Genomic DNA, 23,582 nt, shown 5'->3' with positions numbered 1-23,582 from the left:
GATTTGCACTCTCTGATGAAATGGCCTTCTACTCCGCACCTTCTGCAGTGTTTGCTCCTATCGGGGCCTTTGCATGCCCACGACTTGTGTCCTCGCTCGAAGCACCTAAAGCACACTTCCGGTGGCTCGCAGGGCTCCCTATGCAAGATACTTTTTGTATTCCTAACGGGCGTACCACGATATAACAGAAAAATAAGGTTTTAGTGGGTCGTTCTGTCCACACAGCCCAAGGAAACACCTTCTGAGTGTCTGATAGCAGATTTCCTAGGTCTACAAATAAGACTGTTGATGAGCGAATACGACGAAACGGACGCGAACTTGAATAATCTGTGGGAATCTATCCACGGTGCAGTGAGTACAGCTGTGCGGAAAGAGGGATATGAACTGCTCAAAGACAACCCAGAAACGGTTTAGGCCGATGAGCAGTTCCAGAAGGTGATTGATGAAAAGACGTTACCCGAAACCGGATGTTAGTGTCTGTTACCCGGTAGGATAGAGAGCGGTAAAAGGAATCGAGAGCAGCTGAGAGAATAACTCATCGCAGAAAGAAGAAACAGTATCAGGAAATGCCATTATCGAAGGGTAAAACAGTATGAAACAAAACAATGTGCGGAAATTTTACGAATCTATGGGTCCTATCACATATGACAAATATTGGCCAAACAAGTTCATCAAATGGCCAACATAACGTGAATCGTGGCAACATTGGATCAATGTCTGACTACAATGACAAAGACACGTACAAGTTCTAATGGACTCTTATCAAAGGCTTGTAGAGAAAAACAGCGCCTTTGGGTTGGTCACGTTGCAAAGATTCCAGAAAAACGACAGGCGAAGATAATATTCAGTACAGAATCAGCGCCTTTGTGAGAGGTCGCGTACAAGATGGCTGTTTGCGGTTGAAGAGGGCCTTAAAGTATCTAACGTCCAGGGTTAGGTACTAGAAACGATTGGCCCAAGACCGAATCCAGTAGAGAGGGCGCTCCATTCGACGTAGATTCAACGAAGCAAATTGTAGCACGCCAAATATAGGAGTAAGTAATAATTTCTCTAAAGATGTATGTCACATCTGTTGTCCTGAATTTCTGTCTACTGTTAGATATACCTATTGTGACACATTCGAAAAGTAGCCATTGCAACTAGTTACCTACTTTAGTATCAGACAAAGAGACGGTACCAATTTCTTCTCATGCGTTTATCGTGTTCCCAATCCCTGTTTATTAGTAAGGGTTTGTTCTTAAACCACGTGTACTTTTTAGAAGGGGGGAGGGATCATGGCCAAAGTCTACACTCCATGGAAATTCCAAAATTTGTGTATGGACAAGTCTACGCTGGGAAGGGGGGAGGGTGGTTTTCTGAGATGACCAAAATTGATTCTACGTGGTGAACGTACCCTAATGATAAAGATAACCCATAACCATAATATTGAATGAGCGAAAGTGAATCCGGTTGGTTCCGATTCAGGAAACAATAATAGAAAATGTTTTCGTTGTTGTACTTACCGGTTGTTCCATCTTGTACAGACAAGCGAAGTTACAGGTCCTGATGTGTCACAAATGGACATTTCACAATATCACCGTCGCGAAAGAAAAAAAAACGCACATCTCTTAGGTACAGTTTTAAAACATAGTTATTCCGTAGGATCATTACTAATACTATAAACCATCGACACGGCAAAGCTTCTTCTCTCCCCAAACGGTTGTCGGGCGCCTATTTCAATTTGTTTTGTTTGATGCTTATTACGATGAGATGTGAGAATTTGTCTCCAAAAATTCTCCAAGTGCTCTTAACTTAAATTATTCCTGCCTGGAAGTTGGGGTGTCTTCAAAAATTACAATCACTCAAAAACGGGGCTTAGGTATATCGAAAGAAGAAGATGAAATAAAATCAATCGCTTGAGATCCCGTTCAGTTGGCGCGCCGCTTGATGGACACCTTGCCGCGGCTCAGCTGGTTGGTGAAGATCCGAACCTTCTGGCCGTCGGAGGTCTTCTTGACCCAGATGGCTTCGCTGCCGATGGCGGAGATGTTGGCCGAGAAGCGCGGAATGTCCTTGCCCTCGACGTAGACGGGTTGGCCCCGGTGGAACCAGCGGCGTTCGTACAGCAGCTTGCCGTCCTCGATTTTGGTTTCGACCAGCGGCGGCGCTGGTGGCGGTTGTTGCTGTTGTTGTTGGGGTTGCTGGGACAGCTGGGGCGGCGGCGGTGGTGGCGGCTGCTGCTGTTGGTTCGAGGAGTTCGACGACTGTTGCTGGCTGCCGGATTGAGGAGGAGCAGCTGGCTGCTGCTGCTGCTGCAGTGGCGGCTGTTGGGGTTGTTGTGATGGTTGCTGCTGAGTTTGGTTCAGGCTGTGGCTAACGCTTCCGGTGGAAGCGAGCGGTGCCGATGGAGTGTGACTTGGATTGATGGTGGCCAACGTCGGAGTGGGAATACTGGGCATACTGATGTCATTAGAGCTGGAAGCAATGCCTGCGGTGCTGGAAATGCTGTTACTGCTATTCAGCTGATAGCTATTGACCGGGCTGGCCATGTTGACCATCGCTGTGCTGTTGGCATTTTGGCTGGAGCTTCCGTTGCCGGCATTGGAAGTGCTGTTGGTGTGATTCCGAATGGCATGAACCGCTTTCCCGCGGCTGATTAGCTTAAGATCGTTCTCGACTTCCTTCTCGTCCAGCAGGAGAACCAACTGGCCCGACGTCGGCTTGCGGCGTTTTTCCGGGACCGGAAGTGGCTCGTTCGGTCGGCGACGGAGCTTCCTGGTGACGGTCGGTTTCACATCGATCGAATCTCCGGTCAGTTCCATCGTTGCCCGCTCGCTCTCGATCATCTTTCGGCGGTCCTCGAAGTCCGTTACCAGATTCTCCTGCAGGTCGTTCTTTTTCTCCTCGTACTCTTTGACGGCCGCATTTTTCTCCAGGATGTAGTCACGCTCAACGCAACTGATCAAGTACTCCCGATAGATCTCGTTCAGGCGGATCCGCTCGTTGTACTGGTGCTCTAGCTTTTTGACCCGTCGAACGTACTCCGGATGGGTTCCGGCGCGCAGCTCATCCAACTGCTTCTTCAGCGATGCCAACTTGTCCTGGTACATTCTAGAAGGAAGAAGAAGATGGGAGTAAATAAAGGAACTGATCGGTATATTCAACGGGGGGCTTAAACTTGAGATACAATACACAAACTGTAAGTAGGACACAGAACCTATAAGTATTTAGTAGTGATACCAATAGTGTAGCAGATTCCGCTCATCTAAGGCCATTTTCGCAGAAAAAAAACATCTATTGGATGACTTGTTAAGCAAATTTGTAATATTTTTACATTTTATGTTAGTTCAGTCCAGAATATTGCTGGAAAATATTCCTGTAAATTTCAGCAAATCCAGGGATTTCTTCCGGAATGGTTCCAAGAGTTCTCTCTGGCATTTCTTCAGCAATTCTTTGTAAAATCCTTCCAGGAATCCTACAAAAACCAATCCGGGATTCTTTCAGGAACTACTTCTGCGATGGCTTCAAGAATTTCTTTCGGGATTCCTACGGTAATTCCACCGGGAATCCAATCCGGAATTCGTCCAGGAACTACTTCCATAATTCTTTCAGAAAATCCTTCAGGATTCCACATGAAGCTCCTACAGGATTTCCTTGAGGATTTACTTCAGCAAGATCCTACTGATTTTCCTTCAACAGTTTCTTAGCGATTCCTTTTTTTTCAGGAATACCTTCTGACAGATGAAAAAACTTCTGGAAGGCATTCCAAAAGAAACTATTAGAAGATTGTCAGATGGAATTCCTGGAGGATTCCCAGAACTCCCTGAGAAATCTCGGAAGAAACCCCTTGAAGTCCCAGAAGGAATCTCAAAAGGAACCTTCAAGGAACCTTCAGAAGAAACTCCTGGAAGCTCCCTAAAGAATGACAAAAAGGAAATTCTAGAGGAATCCTAGAATAAATCTGGGGAGAAACCACGGAAGGAATTTTGAAGAAATCCAGGAATTCCTTAAGTATTCTCAGAAGTTTTTTCTTAAGAAATCCAGGATGAAAGATCTGGAACAATCCCGGGAGTACTTCCTAGAGGAAACCGGGCAAGAGTTTTTGAAGGAATCCCAAACGGAATCTTAGAAGAAACTCCTGGAAGAACTTCAGAGGAAACTTCTGAAATAATCCCAAATAAACCCTCTGGAGAATCTCATCAAGAACTCACTGGGAATCACAGAAAAAAGTTCAAAGTCCAGAAGCTGACGAAGTCCACATCGTAAACAAGACCACGAAACGTGAAAGACTTTGAATAAATCACCTTAGAAATTGCGAATTGTAGTACCCTATGATCTTTTTTTTTTTTATCTAGTTCGTTTATTTGGGGCTCAATCGCGTATAACGCTTTACGGAGCCGAGAATCTTTCTTTGTACTTAATAGTATACATTATACAGAGTAATAACTTTTTAATGATATCTGTTAGTAATGGGTGGAAGCCAGGGTACTCGTGGCAGCTCGAGGTTAGAAGGTCACATTTTGAGGGATGGACAGGGTAAGGATTGGGCCAAAGGTTTCACTGCTGCTCATCCGGGGGTGAATCGCATCTTGCTAGCGTATTCGGTGCCTTGTGGTGTTGGTACCAACTTGTTGTGGGACTTGGTTTTCCGGATGGCCAGGAGCAGCTTGGTAACACAAAGAGGACAAAACAGAGAAAAAAAAACTGGAGAAGAAAACACAAGCAAATTAAACTTTTATACCAGCAGAGTGAAGAAAGTCGAAAATACATCCCATGTATGTGACATCGCGGGTCCCCAATACATCTCTCACAAGAACAAAGGGTTGTCTACCTCGGGCCTCAAGGGTATCCAAAAGTAGCGCTCTGGAGGCGTCATTATCCGGGCATTGCCAAACTACGTGGTCGATGTCATCATAACCGGAACCGCACTTAGTACAAACATTGCTCAACGCGAGGTTAATCCTGTGTAAATGCGCGTCTAGCGAGTAATGGTTGGACATAAGTCTTGACATCACGCGAATGAAACTGCGACTTACATCCAGACCATACCACCACACTCGCAAAGAAACATTAGGAATAATGGAATGTAACCACCGTCCCAGCTGGCCATCTCGCCAATCATTTTGCCAACTTTGAAGAGAACTCTGGCGAACCAAATGGAAAAATTCATCATGTGAAATTCTTCTATCATAGATCTCACCTTCCCCCCCCTATGATCTTATAAAGTCATTCCTATTCATATGTTTAGAGAGAGCACACGTGTTTCCTTGCACTCTCATCAGGTTATGAGCCTGAGTGCATCAATTCTGTGGAGCGACTTGATACAGCGCTTTACTATTACTTTAGAGCTTTTAGTAGAACTTGTTACTTCAGACTCTAGTTTAATTTAAAAACACTTCACTAATACTTTACTTTTGCAAAAGAAAATAAAAAATGAATAACTCTTTTAAAGAAAAACTAGAAAGGACGAGCAAATTCCTTTTAATTCTACTACTGTGCTTATCTTCGGACAGATAGGCCTATTTCGTCTGTGACTTACAGACTTCTTCAGTGTCAAGTGCTCGACTGAAGAAAACCTCGCATTCGTTGTGGTATTTATACTAGGAGTGTATGTGTAGGTACGTGTGTGGGTAAAAGTGTAGGTATAAAAATGTAGGTACAAAATTGTAGGTATATATTTGTAAAAAAGGGGGTGTATCTGCCTGTTAGAAAACAGGGTGTCAATAAGATACCTAAAGCTAGGAAAATTCCTACCGATTTGGTAGGTAGTCAATTGGTGTTTGTTGTGTTATTTTTTCCTGCCGATTTGGTAGGTAGTCAATTTGTGTTTTGTGTATTGTGTAATGTTTTGTGTGTGTTAGGTAAAAATTTAAACAGCCACGTGTACCCATTGCCCTGATCCTTGTTAAGTAGTTTTTTATTGTTTTGTTTGTAAATTTCTAAACTTTCTGCAACATCAAGTTTCCATGGGTTTGTAATGTGTCGTAAGAGTTTAATATTTGAAGTATTCATAAAATGTCCTTCATTGAAAATATGTTCAGCAACTTTAGATTTAAAATGATGAATGAGTCCCTTGTCTGTGTCTTTGTGTGCTTTTGATACTTCCGTTATGTGTTCTTTGAATCGTGTGTTGAGTGTGCGTTTTGTTTGTCCTATGTATATTTTGTCACAGTGATTACATGTTACTTTGTAAACACCAGATTTTGTTAAGTTGTCCATCGGGTCTTTCGTAGATCCTAAGAGAGTTTGAAGTTGGTTAGCTTTGCTTGTGAAAACTAATTCAAAACCAAACTTTCTGAGAATTGGTCGGAGTTTTTTGGTGTCATTGTTGTAGTTCACAGTTATCCGTTTAAGTGTAGGTTCTGTCCGTGTCAGTGTAGTCAAAGAACGTCTGTATTGTTGTTGTGTCTTTTTGTTGATGATCTGTTGTATTGTTTGTTTTGTGTAACCGTTCAACTGTGCTGTTTCGAAAATGTAATTAAGTTCTTTCGTTTTTCCTGTTTCACTAAGTGGAAGTGTCTGCATTCGGTGTATCATGTGATTGAAGGATGCAATTTTGTGTTGATGTGAGTGATTTGATGAATTTGGAATAGTGCGTTGAGTGTGTGTCGGTTTTCTGTAAATTTCGAAGGAAAGTGTTGATTCTTGTTTTACGATGAGTATGTCCAAAAATGGTAGTTGGTTGTTCTGTTCAATTTCACAAGTGAATTCGATGTTTTTGTGTGCATTATTGATATTGTTCAAGATTTCAGGTAAAAGATGTTTCTTAACAATGCTAAACACGTCGTCAACGTATCTCCACCAGACTTCAGGAAGCTGTTTGTTGTTTTCTAAGCGTTTTTCCAAACAATTTACAGACACCACAGATTCAAGAAATCAGAACACAAACAGCTAACACTATTCAAAACACACAACAAAACAAATTGAACAAAGAACACCTGAAAGAACAACGAATAATCAAAGAACTTAACCAGAAACCAGTTTTCTATCTGAAAGCTGACAAAGGAAACAAAACAGTAATCATGAACAAAGAGGACTATGATGAAATAATGAATAACAAGATTCAAAATGGACCTTACCGAAAACAACGTACTGATCCTCTTCCAGGATTAGTAAGACGTGTTGACAAAACTCTCAAAGAGTCTACACCAGTTTTAGGAAGCGTCATTAAAAGCCTGAAAGAATCTAACCCTTCATTGCCAAGAATAAAAGGACTTCCCAAAGTTCATAAACCTGGAAATGAAATGCGTGAGATTGTTTCAGCCATTGGTTCACCTACACACAAAATTGCCAAATATTTAGTACAAGAATTCCAAAACATGCCTAAAAAATTTCACAGTAGATCTGTCAAGAATTCCGAACAATTCACAGAACTAGTACAGAATTTATCCGTTAACGACGATGAAATTTTAGTTTCATTCGACGTTAAATCACTATTTCCAAGCATTCCAGTTAAAGAGGCCATTAACCTACTAGAAGATTGGCTTCTGAACCAATATGAAGATTCAAATTCAGATTGGATTAAGAAAGTTCGTACATACATCAAATTAACCAAACTTTGTATGGAAGAAAATTATTTTTCGTTCAGAAATGAAACCTACAAACAACTTAATGGTGCCCCCATGGGCAATCCACTTTCTCCATTTTTAAGTGAAATTTTTATGGCAAATTTGGAAAAACGCTTAGAAAACAACAAACAGCTTCCTGAAGTCTGGTGGAGATACGTTGACGACGTGTTTAGCATTGTTAAGAAACATCTTTTACCTGAAATCTTGAACAATATCAATAATGCACACAAAAACATCGAATTCACTTGTGAAATTGAACAGAACAACCAACTACCATTTTTGGACATACTCATCGTAAAACAAGAATCAACACTTTCCTTCGAAATTTACAGAAAACCGACACACACTCAACGCACTATTCCAAATTCATCAAATCACTCACATCAACACAAAATTGCATCCTTCAATCACATGATACACCGAATGCAGACACTTCCACTTAGTGAAACAGGAAAAACGAAAGAACTTAATTACATTTTCGAAACAGCACAGTTGAACGGTTACACAAAACAAACAATACAACAGATCATCAACAAAAAGACACAACAACAATACAGACGTTCTTTGACTACACTGACACGGACAGAACCTACACTTAAACGGATAACTGTGAACTACAACAATGACACCAAAAAACTCCGACCAATTCTCAGAAAGTTTGGTTTTGAATTAGTTTTCACAAGCAAAGCTAACCAACTTCAAACTCTCTTAGGATCTACGAAAGACCCGATGGACAACTTAACAAAATCTGGTGTTTACAAAGTAACATGTAATCACTGTGACAAAATATACATAGGACAAACAAAACGCACACTCAACACACGATTCAAAGAACACATAACGGAAGTATCAAAAGCACACAAAGACACAGACAAGGGACTCATTCATCATTTTAAATCTAAAGTTGCTGAACATATTTTCAATGAAGGACATTTTATGAATACTTCAAATATTAAACTCTTACGACACATTACAAACCCATGGAAACTTGATGTTGCAGAAAGTTTAGAAATTTACAAACAAAACAATAAAAAACTACTTAACAAGGATCAGGGCAATGGGTACACGTGGCTGTTTAAATTTTTACCTAACACACACAAAACATTACACAATACACAAAACACAAATTGACTACCTACCAAATCGGCAGGAAAAAATAACACAACAAACACCAATTGACTACCTACCAAATCGGTAGGAATTTTCCTAGCTTTAGGTATCTTATTGACACCCTGTTTTCTAACAGGCAGATACACCCCCTTTTTTACAAATATATACCTACAATTTTGTACCTACATTTTTATACCTACACTTTTACCCACACACGTACCTACACATACACTCCTAGTATAAATACCACAACGAATGCGAGGTTTTCTTCAGTCGAGCACTTGACACTGAAGAAGTCTGTAAGTCACAGACGAAATAGGCCTATCTGTCCGAAGATAAGCACAGTAGTAGAATTAAAAGGAATTTGCTCGTCCTTTCTAGTTTTTCTTTAAAAGAGTTATTCATTTTTTATTTTCTTTTGCAAAAGTAAAGTATTAGTGAAGTGTTTTTAAATTAAACTAGAGTCTGAAGTTGATACAGCGACTACTCAAGGCAACCTAACGGATCTTGCGGAGTGGGACGATGGAGACAAACGGGCAAGGGCCACGAGTCTACCCAGAACAGCCTAAAGAAAACGAAAACCGCAAAGGAAGCATGGAAGTCGATCCGGAGTGCTCATGAGCAGCAGGGACGTCCCAACTAACATTTTCAGCGCTATAAGCTTCAGTCATTTGCTTTCTGTTGTGTAACCATCGAGTAAAAGCAGTCAACGCTGAATAAAAGGAAAGCTAGTCAAATATAAATCGTAAGCTAATACACGATTGCAAAACAAGCATCATACAGCTACCAAACTCGGTTTTCAGAAATTCATTGCTTGTTACTGGGGCTGCCTTTACTCCACCGTATTCCAACTCCGGGAGATTTCCCGGAAGATGTGAAAACTTGAACACATCGAATAGGAGTCCCCACTAACAAAACAGCTGCTACTATACAGTACAATTAGTTATACTAACAAATCCCCAAACCAGCAGCGCTTTAAAGACCGTTATGCGATTTCATTATGGCTAGAAGCTGTAATAAAGAAACTGTTGGTTTACCAACACGGCTTGTCGGATATAAACATTATTGTCAAAACAAGCTTTAAGCGGGATATATAGCTACTACACAAATTCTTTACAGCTATCCATGTATGTGCTGTGAAATTATTTGGGTTGCTTTTATTGCACTTTAATTCAATGCCGGAAGATTTGCCGGAAGATGTGCAAATCGAGTAAGAGTCCCAGCCACTACAACAGCTGCTTTTATACAGTACGTTTTGTAATGTTGCCAAAACACAAAACAGCAGCGCTTCGTAGCCGTTTAAAGAATACTCTTTCAGCTAGAAGCTGTGAAGAAGAATCTGTTGGCGCAACCATACAGCTTGTTTAATGTAAACATTATTGCGTTTGACGTTTCACAAGCTTTTAGAGCAAGATGAAGTTGGGTAAGGTTTCTTGTGGCACAATTATGAAGCCTTGTCTGGAGTAAAACAAAACGGGCTTTTTTCTATGTTATTTATATATAGCAGTGTGGCAGCGAGGACATCATCGGGACCAGTGGATACGGAGATCGGGAGTTCGATTCCAAGTAGCGGCAAGTACTTTATTTATTCAATTTTAAAAGTGATAATTCCAGATCCACATGTATTGCGTCACGGTATCCATAACCTAATTATATTTAATCGTTTAATTTGGGGATGCCGTAAAACTATTATTTAACAATTGCGAAAAGGCTGTAAAAGCGCCTTCTCAAGATGTTATTCAGTTAGTGGTTACATACACGCTAAGAAAAAGTTACTCTAAAATGAGTAAGATTCACACAAAACTGAGCTAAACTGGAACAGCTCAAAAAATGAGTAAATTGCATTTCCAGCGATAGCGCTGGCTCAAGTGCAAAAATCCAAACAATTTAAGCCGTATAATATTCTTCACATCATCAAGAATATTATACGACTTAAACTGATGAGATTTTCACACTTGGGCCAGCGCTATCGCTGGAAAAAAAATTTACTCAATTTTGAGTTGTCCCACTTTAGCTCCAAAATGAGTGAATTTTCTGACCGTGTAGGAGCCGAGAAAAGAGCTACACGCAGAAAAAATAATTGTAAACACAATTGAATTCTAATTCAAATCAACCGATTTTTCAGTTTGCTATAGCGACAAACTGATTTCTAGATTGTTAGATAATACAAATATTTTCATTTGACGAAATTTTTGACAGTTTGTTAGAACAAACTGAGATTTGGTAGTTTCAACATAAAATGACAGATTGTTTTAAACGACTGCACTTTTTGTGCTAACAAAACCGAAATGTGATTGTCTTGGTGACGGCAGCTCCTGCGGCAGCTCGGAAATCTATTTTTAGACACTCGGCAAGCGGATGGAAGCGAGAACGAATAAAAAAGGCAAAAAAGCGAAACCGACCAACTTTTTGAGGATGCTGTCTTGAGTACCTGCGCGTTATCCATCACGGCCAAAACTGCACTTGGAAGTTGGAGTGATGGATTTGCTACACTTTCTTCGTTGTGGCGATGTTGGGGTAAGAATTTTAAAGATGAGTGAGTGCATCCGGGCCATGTTTATGGTCCCCATTTTGTTGAAACAAATGAAGTTTTCATCGTTATATGGAATGATGAGAATTGATTGTTTTGATCGATAAACTCTAAGCAAGAACAAAGAAATACAACTTTGGAATAAGCAATTGCTCAGTTTGAAAATCAACCATGCGTTTTATTGTTTTAAACAAGCCTCTTTTTTCTGCGTGTATGACTAGGTGGCATAGAAGCTGATCGCACAGCATGTACAAGCTGATTAAGTTCGCCAGATTCATTGGTATAGGGCTTGCATAGAAGCTTCCGTCCATATGTACAACACAGTAACTCAGCATCAAGCCGCTTTGTTAACGTTTACATTCACAATAAATGTTAGTTGGGGTACCAGCAAAACCAGTATCCTCAGGAAGGTGGTGCGGATGGAGTTGTTGTGATAACGTAGCTAGCTTTGCTTATATGTACATAGTTTACTACCCTTAGCAACCTGATTGTTTAGCAGGTGTAATTACCAAACCAAATCAAACCAAACCAGATGTTCTTTTATCAACTAACAAATGGTTATGGGCCCAGAACACGGCCGAAGTTTGTAATCATTGTTCCTGTTCATCAAGACAAGTTTGTTCATTGAAGAAAGAAGCCATGATTCCAAGGGACGTAGAAAGACAGAGTTCAAGCGGAAGCGGTCCAGGCAGCAGTAGGGCGAATACAACTAGAAGCGGTGCAACCTGATCCGAAGGCGACTTGGCGGCTGGATCAGGAGACGGTGTGCGAACCGGCGGTGTAGTTTGTGCCTAAGGGAATGCAGGGAATCTTCCGACGATTGAAAAACTCAAGAGTCGTCAAAACTACTCCTCATGGGCATTTTCAATGAATATGATTCTCATCAAAGAAGGAACGTGAAGAGCTTCCCAGCCCGCGGAGGGCCAGCAAGTTGATCCGGAAGCCAGTGATCGTGAAGAAGAACAACTTCAGTCTCGTCCAAACTGCGACCAGTGCTGAAGACGCATGGGGGAAACTCCGGAAGACATTTCAAGACGACGGTCTAATTCGAAGATTTGGATTGTTGGACCTGTTGACTTTGGTGAATCTGGAGAATCACAGAATCACAGTTCCGTGGAAGATTACGTGGACAACTTGGTGTCCACCGCCAACGATCTAAGTGAAACTGGCTTTGAAGTGAATGACCAGTGGCTGGCGTCGCTGTTGATGTAGGGCCTTCCAGAGTACTATTATCCCATGGTCATGGGGCTGCAGGCGTCCGGTTTGGCGATGACGGTTGATACGGTCAAAGTGAAAATACTGCAAGACGTGAAGTGGCGTATTTAAAGATCGGGTAAGTGAAGGCGCTCTCTATAAAAAGGACAAGCCCAGACGGACGAAACCTGTGCAGGACAAGAAGGACAAATCGTGTTTCAACTGTAACAAGCTTGGACATTTTGCAGCTGATTGCCCCCAACAACAAAAACCTGGCAATCACTCGAAATCGAAGAACAAGGCATTGTGTGCGATGTTGGCTGTTGGCAAGGGCAACGCAGAGAAAGGGTTTTTCGACTCGGCAACTAGCTCCCACATGACGAGAAGTGAAGATAATTTCACGAAGCAAGAAGTTTTCGCGCACCCGATTGTTACGGCGTACAACCATTGCATGATGTACACAGCGAAAGGATTGGTGAACCTCGAGCTGCAAGAAGGACCCATTGAAGTTCAGGAGGTACTACATATTCCAGATCTGGCAACAAACCTTTCATCAGTCAGCAAGATATGCCGCAAAGGATTGACTGTGACGTTTACTGCGGATTCCTATAAAGTCATTGACGAAGATGGAGAAGTGATCGCATCCGGGACTGAGATGGATGGATTGTATCGACTCAACTGTACGAAACCGGAAACATCCTTGTTGACAGCAGAAGCGGAAATCTGACACAGGCGGCTAGGACACTTGAATCAGCAAGGCATGAAGAAACTCGCAACCATGGTGGACGATTTGGATCTTCGGAAGGAAGCGGCATTCGGTGTTAAAGTTGTGTTCCAGAATTTCAAATCCATGGTGGAGCGGCAGACCGGAAGAAAGTTGAAGATTTTGAGGTCTGACAATGGCACCGAGTTTGTTAATGCGGCGATGGAAGCATGCATGCGGAGAGACGGAATAATCCATCAAACGACGTGTCCGTACACTCCTCAGCATAACGGTGTGGCCGAGCGCATGAATCGGACGCTCGTAGAAAAGGCAAGGTGCATGCTGAAGAGAACCAAAGAAGTTCTGGACAGAAGCAGTTTCAACCGCAGCATATCTGGTAAATAGAAGTCCCGCAAGATCGTTAGAAGCAAAAACACCAGAAGAGGTGTGGAGTGGCAGAAAATCAACGTTGCATTGCAGCATCTCAAGATTTTCGGTTCCTTGGCGATGACACACGTACCCAAGCAGAAGCGACGAAAGTTCTACCCGAAAGCCGTTAAAGGAATCTTTGTCGGGTATGCGGAGAAGTCGAAAGGTTACCGAATTTTTAATCCAAGCGATAGCAGCATCGTGACAAGCCGAGACGTACGGATCATTAAGGAAGGGAAGTCTTCGGCGATTGGCGAACAGCAAACGGAAGAGGTCAGTTTCATGGAATTTCAATCGTGGATCGAGTGTGCTGAACCAACCGAAGGGGTCTCCAGCGTGCCACGTGGAGAAAATCCAAGCGCTTCAACTGATGACGTTCAAATGTTCTCGTTGCGTCCGGAAGCTGATTCTAGTGATGCAATCCACAAGACTAACTGATGAGCAGCAAGGGTCGACGCACAGCGGTCGGGAGCGCAGGTTTCCAGGCAAGTACCGCGATTATGTTTGTTATAGTTCTTCTGTCCCTGATGATTCCCCCCATTCCCAGTCTTCAAACGTGATGGGTGATCCATTAACCTACGACGAAGCAGTCAACCGGCCAGACCGAGAGCGCTGGATCGCTGCAATGGACGAGGAGTTGAAGGCGCTGGAAAGCAACAACACGTGGGAATTGACCGAGTTGCCCAAAGGAAGGAAGGCCATACGAAACAAATGGATCTTCAAGACAAAACGTGGAGCGGATGGAGAAATTTCCCGGTACAAGGCCAGGCTGGTGGTGAAAGGCTGTTCACAGCGGCCGGGTATTGATTATGCGGAGGCGTACTCACCGATGGTAAGATACTCGACGATACGTTATCCAGTGTTTCCCAAACTTTTAGGAGGTATCACCCCCTTGGAGCTGAGAAAAATCATTTTCGCCCCCTTCGTACAATTTTATTTTCCCGGACGAGCCCCCATATGTTCGGATAGTTTTCCCAATTTTCTGAAGCAGCCCTGTTTTGTGGCAGCTCAAACTAAAACGAGTTTATTTTCAATAATTAAATTACACCAATTTCAAATTTCTAATCTTACTTACAAGAATTGGTATTCATTCTTCGTACACACAACGACCCGACACCGTTTCCTAGCTTCTTTACGCTAATTTTCCTGCAATTTAGCAACTTACAAAATCACTAGAAACATCATCTAGCTACAATTTTACTTCCATCGCTTTTGTAATTGTCTATGATCTACATTTGTTTTGATTCATTCTTCCATTCACATTTTCATTCTTCCTTAGTTCAAACCCGTTTCTGCGATTCGAACACTGATTGCCTACTGGGACGGTTATGTCTTTCTGCGATGTCGTAACACCTAGCAACCTGATTGTTTAGCAGGAGTAATCAGTAAGAATAAATTTTCATTACTTGTTCAAGCTCTTGCCGAACTAGACGTTCTTTTAATCATTGTCTCACAATTGACGTCAGGACAGATTTCCTTAAGGCGAAACTAGAAGCATTTCCTCATTTTTTTGTTTTTTTAATTTTTTAATAAAATAACGAAGCAATATTTCCAAAATCGGTTTTCGTGCACATGTAGAGTATGGATCAAGGTATCTCCTGAATTTTTTCCAGGTGGAAAATGTTTTTCGTTTTTGCGGAAACCATTTTTTGTGAAATTTTGTTTAAAAATGGTTTTTGCCAAAACTAAATACATTTTCTATCTGGAAAAAAAATCAGGAGATACCTTGATCCATACTCTACATGTGCACGAAAACCGATTTTGGAAATATTGCTCCGTTATTTTATAAAAACTCAAAAACCAAGAAGTGAGGAAATGGATCCAGTTTTGTCTTAATGGCCAGTTGCAGGAAAAGGTGTTCATGACCTTGACAGAAGGGCTGCCAACTAGAAATGGAGAAGTGTTTCTTTTGAAGCATTCCTTGCATGGCCTCAAACAATCTTCAAGGTGCTAGAACAAACGGTTTAATGAATTCTTAGTCAGTCTTGGTTTTTATTGTTCCCGTCACGATTACTGCCTCACGCAGAAAAAATAATTGTAAACACAATTAAATTCTAATTCAAATCAACCGATTTTTCAGTTTGCTATAGCGACAAACTGATTTCTAGTTTAAACTGAACTGTTCCCATTGTTAGATAATACAAATATTTTCATTTGACGAAATTTTTGACAGTTTGTTAGAACAAACTGAGATTTGGTAGTTTCAACATAAAATGACAGATTGTTTTAAACGACTGCACTTTTTGTGCTAACAAAACCGAAATGTGATTGTCTTGGTGACGGCAGCTCCTGCGGCAGCTCGGAAATCTATTTTTAGACACTCGGCAAGCGGATGGAAGCGAGAACGAATAAAAAAGGCAAAAAAGCGAAACCGACCAACTTTTTGAGGATGCTGTCTTGAGTACCTGCGCGTTATCCATCACGGCCAAAACTGCACTTGGAAGTTGGAGTGATGGATTTGCTACACTTTCTTCGTTGTGGCGATGTTGGGGTAAGAATTTTAAAGATGAGTGAGTGCATCCGGGCCATGTTTATGGTCCCCATTTTGTTGAAACAAATGAAGTTTTCATCGTTATATGGAATGATGAGAATTGATTGTTTTGATCGATAAACTCTAAGCAAGAACAAAGAAATACAACTTTGGAATAAGCAATTGCTCAGTTTGAAAATCAACCATGCGTTTTATTGTTTTAAACAAGCCTCTTTTTTCTGCGTGCTATATGTGAAGGAAGAAAAGGAGAATTCCGTGTACCTTGTGATCTACTAATCGCTGGAAAAGATGCAAGAGTTCTGAGAAATATTCAAGAAAAATTAAAGAAAGAATTTGAAATGGCTGATATGGGCGAAATACATCATTTCCTCGGAATCAAAGTGGAATGTAAGAACGTAAGACTGGCCCAAATACAAAAATGTTGAAAAAATTCAACGGGGTACCCTCTAGAATCGTGCCTTTGGATGACAAGAACAATCTGTGAAAGATTCAGCTCAATCGGTTGAAAACTGAGCTGGCGCAAATGAGTTGAATGTTTGTATGGGATGTTTAGTCCAAATATATGGGAAATTGGATGACCTCCAGTCTCTCTTACAGCACTCTGGTTTGGCGAGTTCGATTTGGCTGAGAATTGAAAGAATAGTAGTTAATACCATAAGAAACAACTTTGTAGAAGACCAAATCATGATAAAACTTAATCTAGTTGCGGTTTCAGCCAACGAAAGCAGAGTGAGCACATCTTTCCCCGTTTACTCTCGGTTGTTATATGCAGTACGTGTTTGTCAGCTATGTAATTCTTCATTGTCTCGATGCCCATCCACGTGAGCAATGGAAATGAAGGACAACATAGCCGCCTATGACGTAGTGCGCAAATTTCGAACGGCAAATAGCCCTTAAAAAAGAAATAAAGGAAAGAACTCCAGGAGAAATAGCCATAGCAGAAATCCCAAAAGGCACTGAAAAAAACTTAGGAGAAAGCCCACAATAAATTCAGAAAAACTCTGAGCGATATCCCAGGACCAACGCCGGAAGGAATCTTCTGAGAGAAGTACCGGGAGAAACTCCGAGAGAAATCTAAGGTGCAACTTAAAAATAATATTTCGTAAGAATATTTCCTAAAGATAGTTGGATAGTTGGAGTTCAGATAGCTGAAACACCTGCAGAAATCTAAACTCTGCAAAACTCTGAAGAAAACTCACGGAAATTTTTCGATGAAATTGCAGGAGAAATTTCTAAAGAAATCCCGGCAGGAGCTTCTGCAAAAAAATCGTAAAAAAAACTCCTTGCAGGAGTTCTGGTAAAAATCACATAAATAACTCCTGCAGCATCTCTAGAAGAATTACCGGGAAGATCTTGTGTAGATCTCGGAATCAATCATGGAAGCAATTCCGCAAAAATTTCTTTTGGGCAAAACGCAAGTGGAACTTCGAGAAAATCCCACAAGGGACTCTGGGAGGAATAACAAAAAAAAAAAACTTCTAGAAGAAATTCTGGAAAAAATCCACGTGAAAAACTCCAGCTGAAATCGGTAAGAATGCAGGAATTTCGGAAGATTCTCAAGGAAAAAAAAATGCACTAATATTGAAAAAAACCAGTATGGATCCGGAAAAATCTCCGGAAGAAATTCAAAAAAGAATATCATCAACGTTTTTCATGGAAAAATGCAGACGGAATCCAGTGACAAAGCTTAGAAGACATTTCAATATTATTTCAAGGAAGTTCCAGAAAGAAACCCTTACAGAATGTCTGGAAAAAGTCATTGTTACGATATTTCTAGATTGATTTCAACTATTTACCAGATGTATACCAACAATGTAGAAAACTCTGTGGACTCTACTTCTGAGTAGATCTACAAGTAGTAAAGTTCACTAGTTGGTATTCATGTTTTATTTTTGATCCTTGTAAAATGTCTCTGAGTATTCAAAATATTCCCTGAGTAGGTTATACCAGATTTTTCCCTGATAAATAAAATTCCCTGAGGATTCCCGGTTTTTCAATCAGACCCTACATAAAAAGTGAACCATAGCAATAAACAAAAAATCAGTTGCTACTTACTGTTCTTTGATCTCGACCGGTTCGTCAATGTTCCGATGGTTGCCGCTGGAGCCCAGCTCCGTCTCGCTCGCTTCTTCCGTATCTAAAAAAAAACAAAAACAAGAATCACAATCATCGCACCGGATTGCATCATAAACCAGTAACTCCGGACCCTCGACTCTTACCTTGATCGCTATCGTCCATGTTGTCATCGTCGTCGAACAAAAGTTCCTGCTGCTGCTGGGTCTGCTCGTTGTCAACATCGTCAAAGTCCTCGTAGGCCGAAAAGGAGGAAACCGCAGCCGCCGCCGCCGCCCCCAGCTGCGGTTGCAGATTGTTGTGATGCGGCGGAGCGCCGCTGTGATTTACGGAAGCAAGCCCACTCAGTAGGCCGCCACCGCTTCCACTGTTGCTGTTAGTGTTGTTGTTGTTGTGGTTCAGATGACCAAACGGATGATGCGAAGACGACGAAGACATTTTCTGCACCGACGACCGACAAACGAATAATCTCTCTCAAATACTGCGGACACTCGCTAAATTCTTCCACTCCCACACAAAAACCACAATCAGACCGCACGCGCGTACAGGCCCAGCACGGCCGGAAGTCCGAAACACGGGGAAAAACACGAAATTTATTGGATTTGGAAAAAATCCGACCTCGGATTTTTGCTTTCCTCCTCGAGCTACTGCACTTGTTTGTGTGACGCGCGTCCAGCAGAAAGCTTCTCTCTCATTTTTTCTTTGTGCGGTGATGGCGGTGACGGATGAATGACAGCTCTCTCTCCCGTTGCGCGGTGCGAAAAAGTCGCTCGTGCCGGGAGTTTTGACAGCAGCCAGAAATAACGGCGACGATGAATCATCTAGACTGAGCAGTCATCAGAGCGTAACAGCTCGATTTTCAAGATCATGTTTTCAATCAGCACTTCATATAAAATGTGAAACTGAATACGGAATGCACCAAACTCACGTCGTTTTTGTTTTTGCTATATTATTGTATGATGGGCATGGTCATTGATAGAGCCTCTAGGGGGCAAGCCTTAATTGGTAAAGATCGTTACGTCCACATTGAAAAATACTTCAATGCTGGAATGAACCTTGCGCAACGGCTGAAACGCAAACTCCTGACAAACGCAACAATTTCAAATCGAGCAGTTTAAGGTGTAACCGACATGCAATGTAATTCAAAGAATCTTGCAGAAATTTATTTTTCGTTCTATTCTTGTTTCTATAACTTTGTTAAACACAAGTTTTTAAACAAAAACTGAGACGAGACTCGTTTATCTCAAGACGTGACTCGCAGGAAAATTTGTCAAAATTGCGGGCGAATAGGGTAGTTAAAGGGTATTCAGATTGCTTCACAAACGAAATCTCCATCCGAAAATTATACGAAATTAGTAATTTTTGCAACAAGGGGCAGAATGAAGATTTTTACAGTACGAGTCGTACATTTATCGAACGAGGCTTGCCGAGTTGGATAATTTCGGCAAGTGCAGTAATTAATTGTTTTTTTTTGCAATTTCATAAATTACCACTTGAGGATAGTTTTTAACAAAACATTTTCATCAAACTGCACACTGATGTGCATAGCCATGTATAAGAAAGTCTGATCACAGCAGGTTATACTGTGAAGTTGTCACATTTTTTCAAAACTGCGTCCAGAAAGCTGAAAACTGAAAACAGTGCTGTAATGGTGCAGCTGAAACTGAAAACAGTGCTGTAATGGTTCATTACACGACGCAAATTAGTGCTGTAATGAACCATTACAACACTGCTAATTTAGTGTAAGAAAGTAGGCCTTTTCCTGGCAGATTTGCCTGAGGTAAAACAGCCTATTAGGATAAAAAATTGCAAAAAAAAATCATCATTTTTGATGCTCTGGAAACACATGCCGCGAAGCATCAGCGTACAAGTCACAAAAAAGCTGATAAACACCAAACTTGTATCACCCTGTCTCTGCGGTTTCTGATTCGCTCTCTCTACAGTCGCTAACACCAGAAAAGACAGAACCTCATCCACGTCACCCGATCATCCTCGTTTTGCTACAATCCCTCACTGGGAAAACAAATCTTCATTTCGTCTATTTGTCTGGGACATGGATTTTTGCAATGGGAGTAAACAAATCAGGCCGAACATTTCAAATAGTCCTAACTGACATTTAATAAAATCGGAGAAAATGCGACTCGAAAGTAGTAATGATAAACTTAAATTCCAATTAAAACCAAGATGTTTTATGTAAACTTGTTTCACTTATAGGGAGGAAAATCTATCGTAGAGTTCGGAAAAGATGTTTATTTTGCACTTTTTCTACATTTTTCCATGTTTTCAAATAGATTTTTCACATAGGACCTTATGCATTTACTAATGCAGTTAGGACCTATCAAATTGGACTGTTTCATACGATCGGTGTCACTTAGGACTTTGGGAAATTGATATTAAAAATGAATTTTATGCACTTAAAAAATGTAACAGAATGATTTTTACGCTTAATATGTATGATAAATCATTCATCAGATGAAGGTATTTGCAGCTTCAGTCTTCAATTTTCTTGGAAAAAATCTTTGGTGTCGGCTGGGACATGTGCAAGCTTTATATTATACTAGCTGTCCTGGCAAACGACGTACTGCCTGCCTACTGTGTTTTTGACATGCAGCTCTATAGGGACGTCCTCCACAAAGTCATCTGTATGGGAGCCCCCGTTCCTGAGACCGGAGAGGTCTCATACCAAGCTAAGAACCTCTCCCGGCCCCAACAGCACCCACGTACAAAGTTTCACACCGATCGATTCAGTACCGTAAACTGGAGTGTAGTTGATCAGTGGGGTGAACCTGATCACTGAATTACCCGCGAATATCGACTTTCAAGGAAGCGATAATTATATTTTAACCATTCGCAATCCAATGACGTAACATTAAAATGAATTGTTAACTTTCTTAAACGTCGATATCCGAGGGTAATTGAGTGATCAGGTTCACCCCACTGATCAACTACACCCCAGTTTACGGTAGTTTCTGAATGCATAGCGGTCAGACAGACAGACAAACAGAAATTCATTTTTTATATATATAGACGGAACAAGATAAAAAGTCAAGAAAAGCTTACAGATAGCTTGTGGCGATTATAATAGTTACCAACCAACAGAAGTAATTATTTAGAAATATTTCTATTCGCAGATAGTTTCTGATATTTTCTCAGCTTTTAGTTAAGGAACTAAAATGTCAACGATATATCCATCAAAAAGATCTTGGATCGCTCGGTAATCAAGACAGGAAATCCACAGTATGAGGCTCTTACAGTACCACTTACAGTAGGTACTGATGAGGTTCATATCCGGCGGCTGATGGGATGCACATATTCCACCATATTCCTTCCTATTCGTTACGATTTTTCGATCCCAGATCCATCTTATACCTTATGTATGTATTTACTTTACCAGGTATAAGATCCCAAAGCCCACATCGACAAGCGCAAACATATTCAATTTGCCTTGATTAAGACAAGGACTATGATCAATGCATCAAAACTACTTACACCATTCATTCTAGTGAATATTCTTTAATTGCTGCTGATAAGATTTCATGATAAATACTGGAATCTTGCATTGATCGCACGCAGAGTCGATTTAACTTTTGTCTTTGTAAAAACGTTGTATTGTAATCACTGGTCACTAGCGTTAACGACGGGTTTTCGTCCACATTGAAGCTTCGACGGATTGCTGCTCAGTGGTTGCATTGGTGCCGTTTCTCTGCGTTCCACATCGGAATAAGCACTGGAATCGTGACATAGCTTGACTGTGGCGTAGTGCATCCTGCGATACCGTTGGTTTGGTATATCTTGGACATATCCCTATCCGCATTCATCACAGATGAGATCCCCCGATGGTTGTTCGTTGTTGAACAATCTGTTCCCCGGATGTCATGTAAACTGGAAATAAATTACATTCCACTCAACTGGATCTTGCAAAACTACTCAAATTCTTACCCAAACAATAACAGCACAATGTCGGATTGGTCAAAGAAACCTGCATTAACTCGGTTTTATTTTAAAACTTACAAAAATACTGAAAAATCAACTTATTTTCCCTGTTTTACCAAACGTCCAATCTGCGTTTTCTGATTGTTTTGACATTTTGTCAGATTGGACTGTCAAGCTGCAAAACGTCCAAACCAACAGAGTTGGGCGATATTATACACTGAGGCGATTTTCCGTATAACTTTTATAAGTGAAACTACATAGATTTTTGCAATTTGTATTCACAAATAAATATTATATGAGAGAGAAATAAAAATTATATCGTGTATCACTTATGACAGTTATGTTTCAAATCTAATAGAAACTATTAATGACGATTCATGAAATTTATGTGTGAGGTTTATGATTTATATTAGCCATGCAAACATAATATTTATAAGTTTTGTTCAAATAAAAGTTATAATTAATTTAATAATGTTTCTTCAATCTTGTTTTGATTAAAACAATCTGATGTAAATTGAATTAAATACATATATTTTATTAGGCAAATGATGCAGTTTAAAAATCGTCCGGACGCACCACCCGAGGCAGCACCTTGAAAACAGCTTTTTGCATGGATCGGTCGCGGCAGGTCGTGGTGAAGATGCTGACGTTGGTTCCGTTGGCGATCAAACATCCCGTTCATACCTTCACCGTCCCGTTGCTCATGCTGGTGCAGGGGTTGGCGGAGATGGCATTGATGTCTTTCACTGGATATCCGTAGGTCCAAACATTCCAGATTTTTAGCCGCTAATTTCGGACGGTGGTCCAGAAACCGATTGAGGTTGGATCGCCGGAAGCATGAAGCACGAAAATATCGGAGTCGAAGGGGTTTTGCGCAGTCTCAAACGGTGACACGGTGGCACTGATGCTTTCGATGGCTTTTCCTGCTGGCATTTGTGACCGCGCTTATTTCCCACGGTTCTTATGATGCTTCCCTGTAAATAAAGCAAAGCTATGATTGCAAAATGTGCACGTTTATTGCAGTTACTTACCGATGTGAATGCCGGGCAACTCACTGGAACAATCCGTTCCCAGCCATCTTAGCAAACTGCAGTAGAATCACTTGGCATAATACGGAACCTCACGGTGATGGCCACTTGCTCCGCCAACAGTCCACTCGTCAATGAGGCAGCATCACACTGACGACGACCCCGTCATGGTGCTGGCTGTCACTGATGCTTGCTAGGGGAAATACACGCATGGGAAATGCTACTCAGCTTTGTTCATACCCCACAACCGACAGCCTTCGAAACTTTTTGGATGAAGCGCTTGTCCTTCTCCTGCAAACCAACATTGAGAGCTGTTGCCGACCGTTGCAAATCTCTTTCAATTCATGGCTGGAAACCAAACATTATAATTATAAGTGAACCTCTATAATTTTTAACTATAACAGAGAACCTTATAATTTTAATGTTTGCACAAACATAAAGTTTAAAACGACCGTATACACTTTATATTGGTCGTCTGATGAAATGTAAAAAGCTCGACATAAAGTTTATATTACCACACATAAAAATAATTCTCGAGGAGTCT

At 41.0% G+C, this 23,582-nt stretch overlaps 1 protein-coding gene across 1 annotated transcript; it reads right to left on the bottom strand.

The window, feature by feature from the left end:
- Window positions 1-1,605: 1,605 nt before the first annotated feature.
- On the bottom strand, window positions 1,606-18,766 carry LOC109401915 (sin3 histone deacetylase corepressor complex component SDS3). The gene is made up of 3 exons (XM_019674532.3): window positions 18,224-18,766; window positions 18,060-18,141; window positions 1,606-3,090 (listed from the first exon to the last, which is right to left on the bottom strand). Exons 1-3 carry the CDS (start codon window positions 18,513-18,515, stop codon window positions 1,908-1,910), a joined length of 1,557 nt encoding a protein of 518 aa, XP_019530077.3. The 5' UTR covers window positions 18,516-18,766; the 3' UTR covers window positions 1,606-1,907.
- Window positions 18,767-23,582: the final 4,816 nt, after the last annotated feature.

The sequence above is a fragment of the Aedes albopictus genome, chromosome 1, assembly GCF_035046485.1.
Source record: "Aedes albopictus strain Foshan chromosome 1, AalbF5, whole genome shotgun sequence".
Lineage (NCBI taxonomy): Eukaryota > Metazoa > Arthropoda > Insecta > Diptera > Culicidae > Aedes > Aedes albopictus.
Note: the sequence above shows the minus strand (reverse complement) of the source record. Positions and strands in the feature narration are given on the sequence as shown.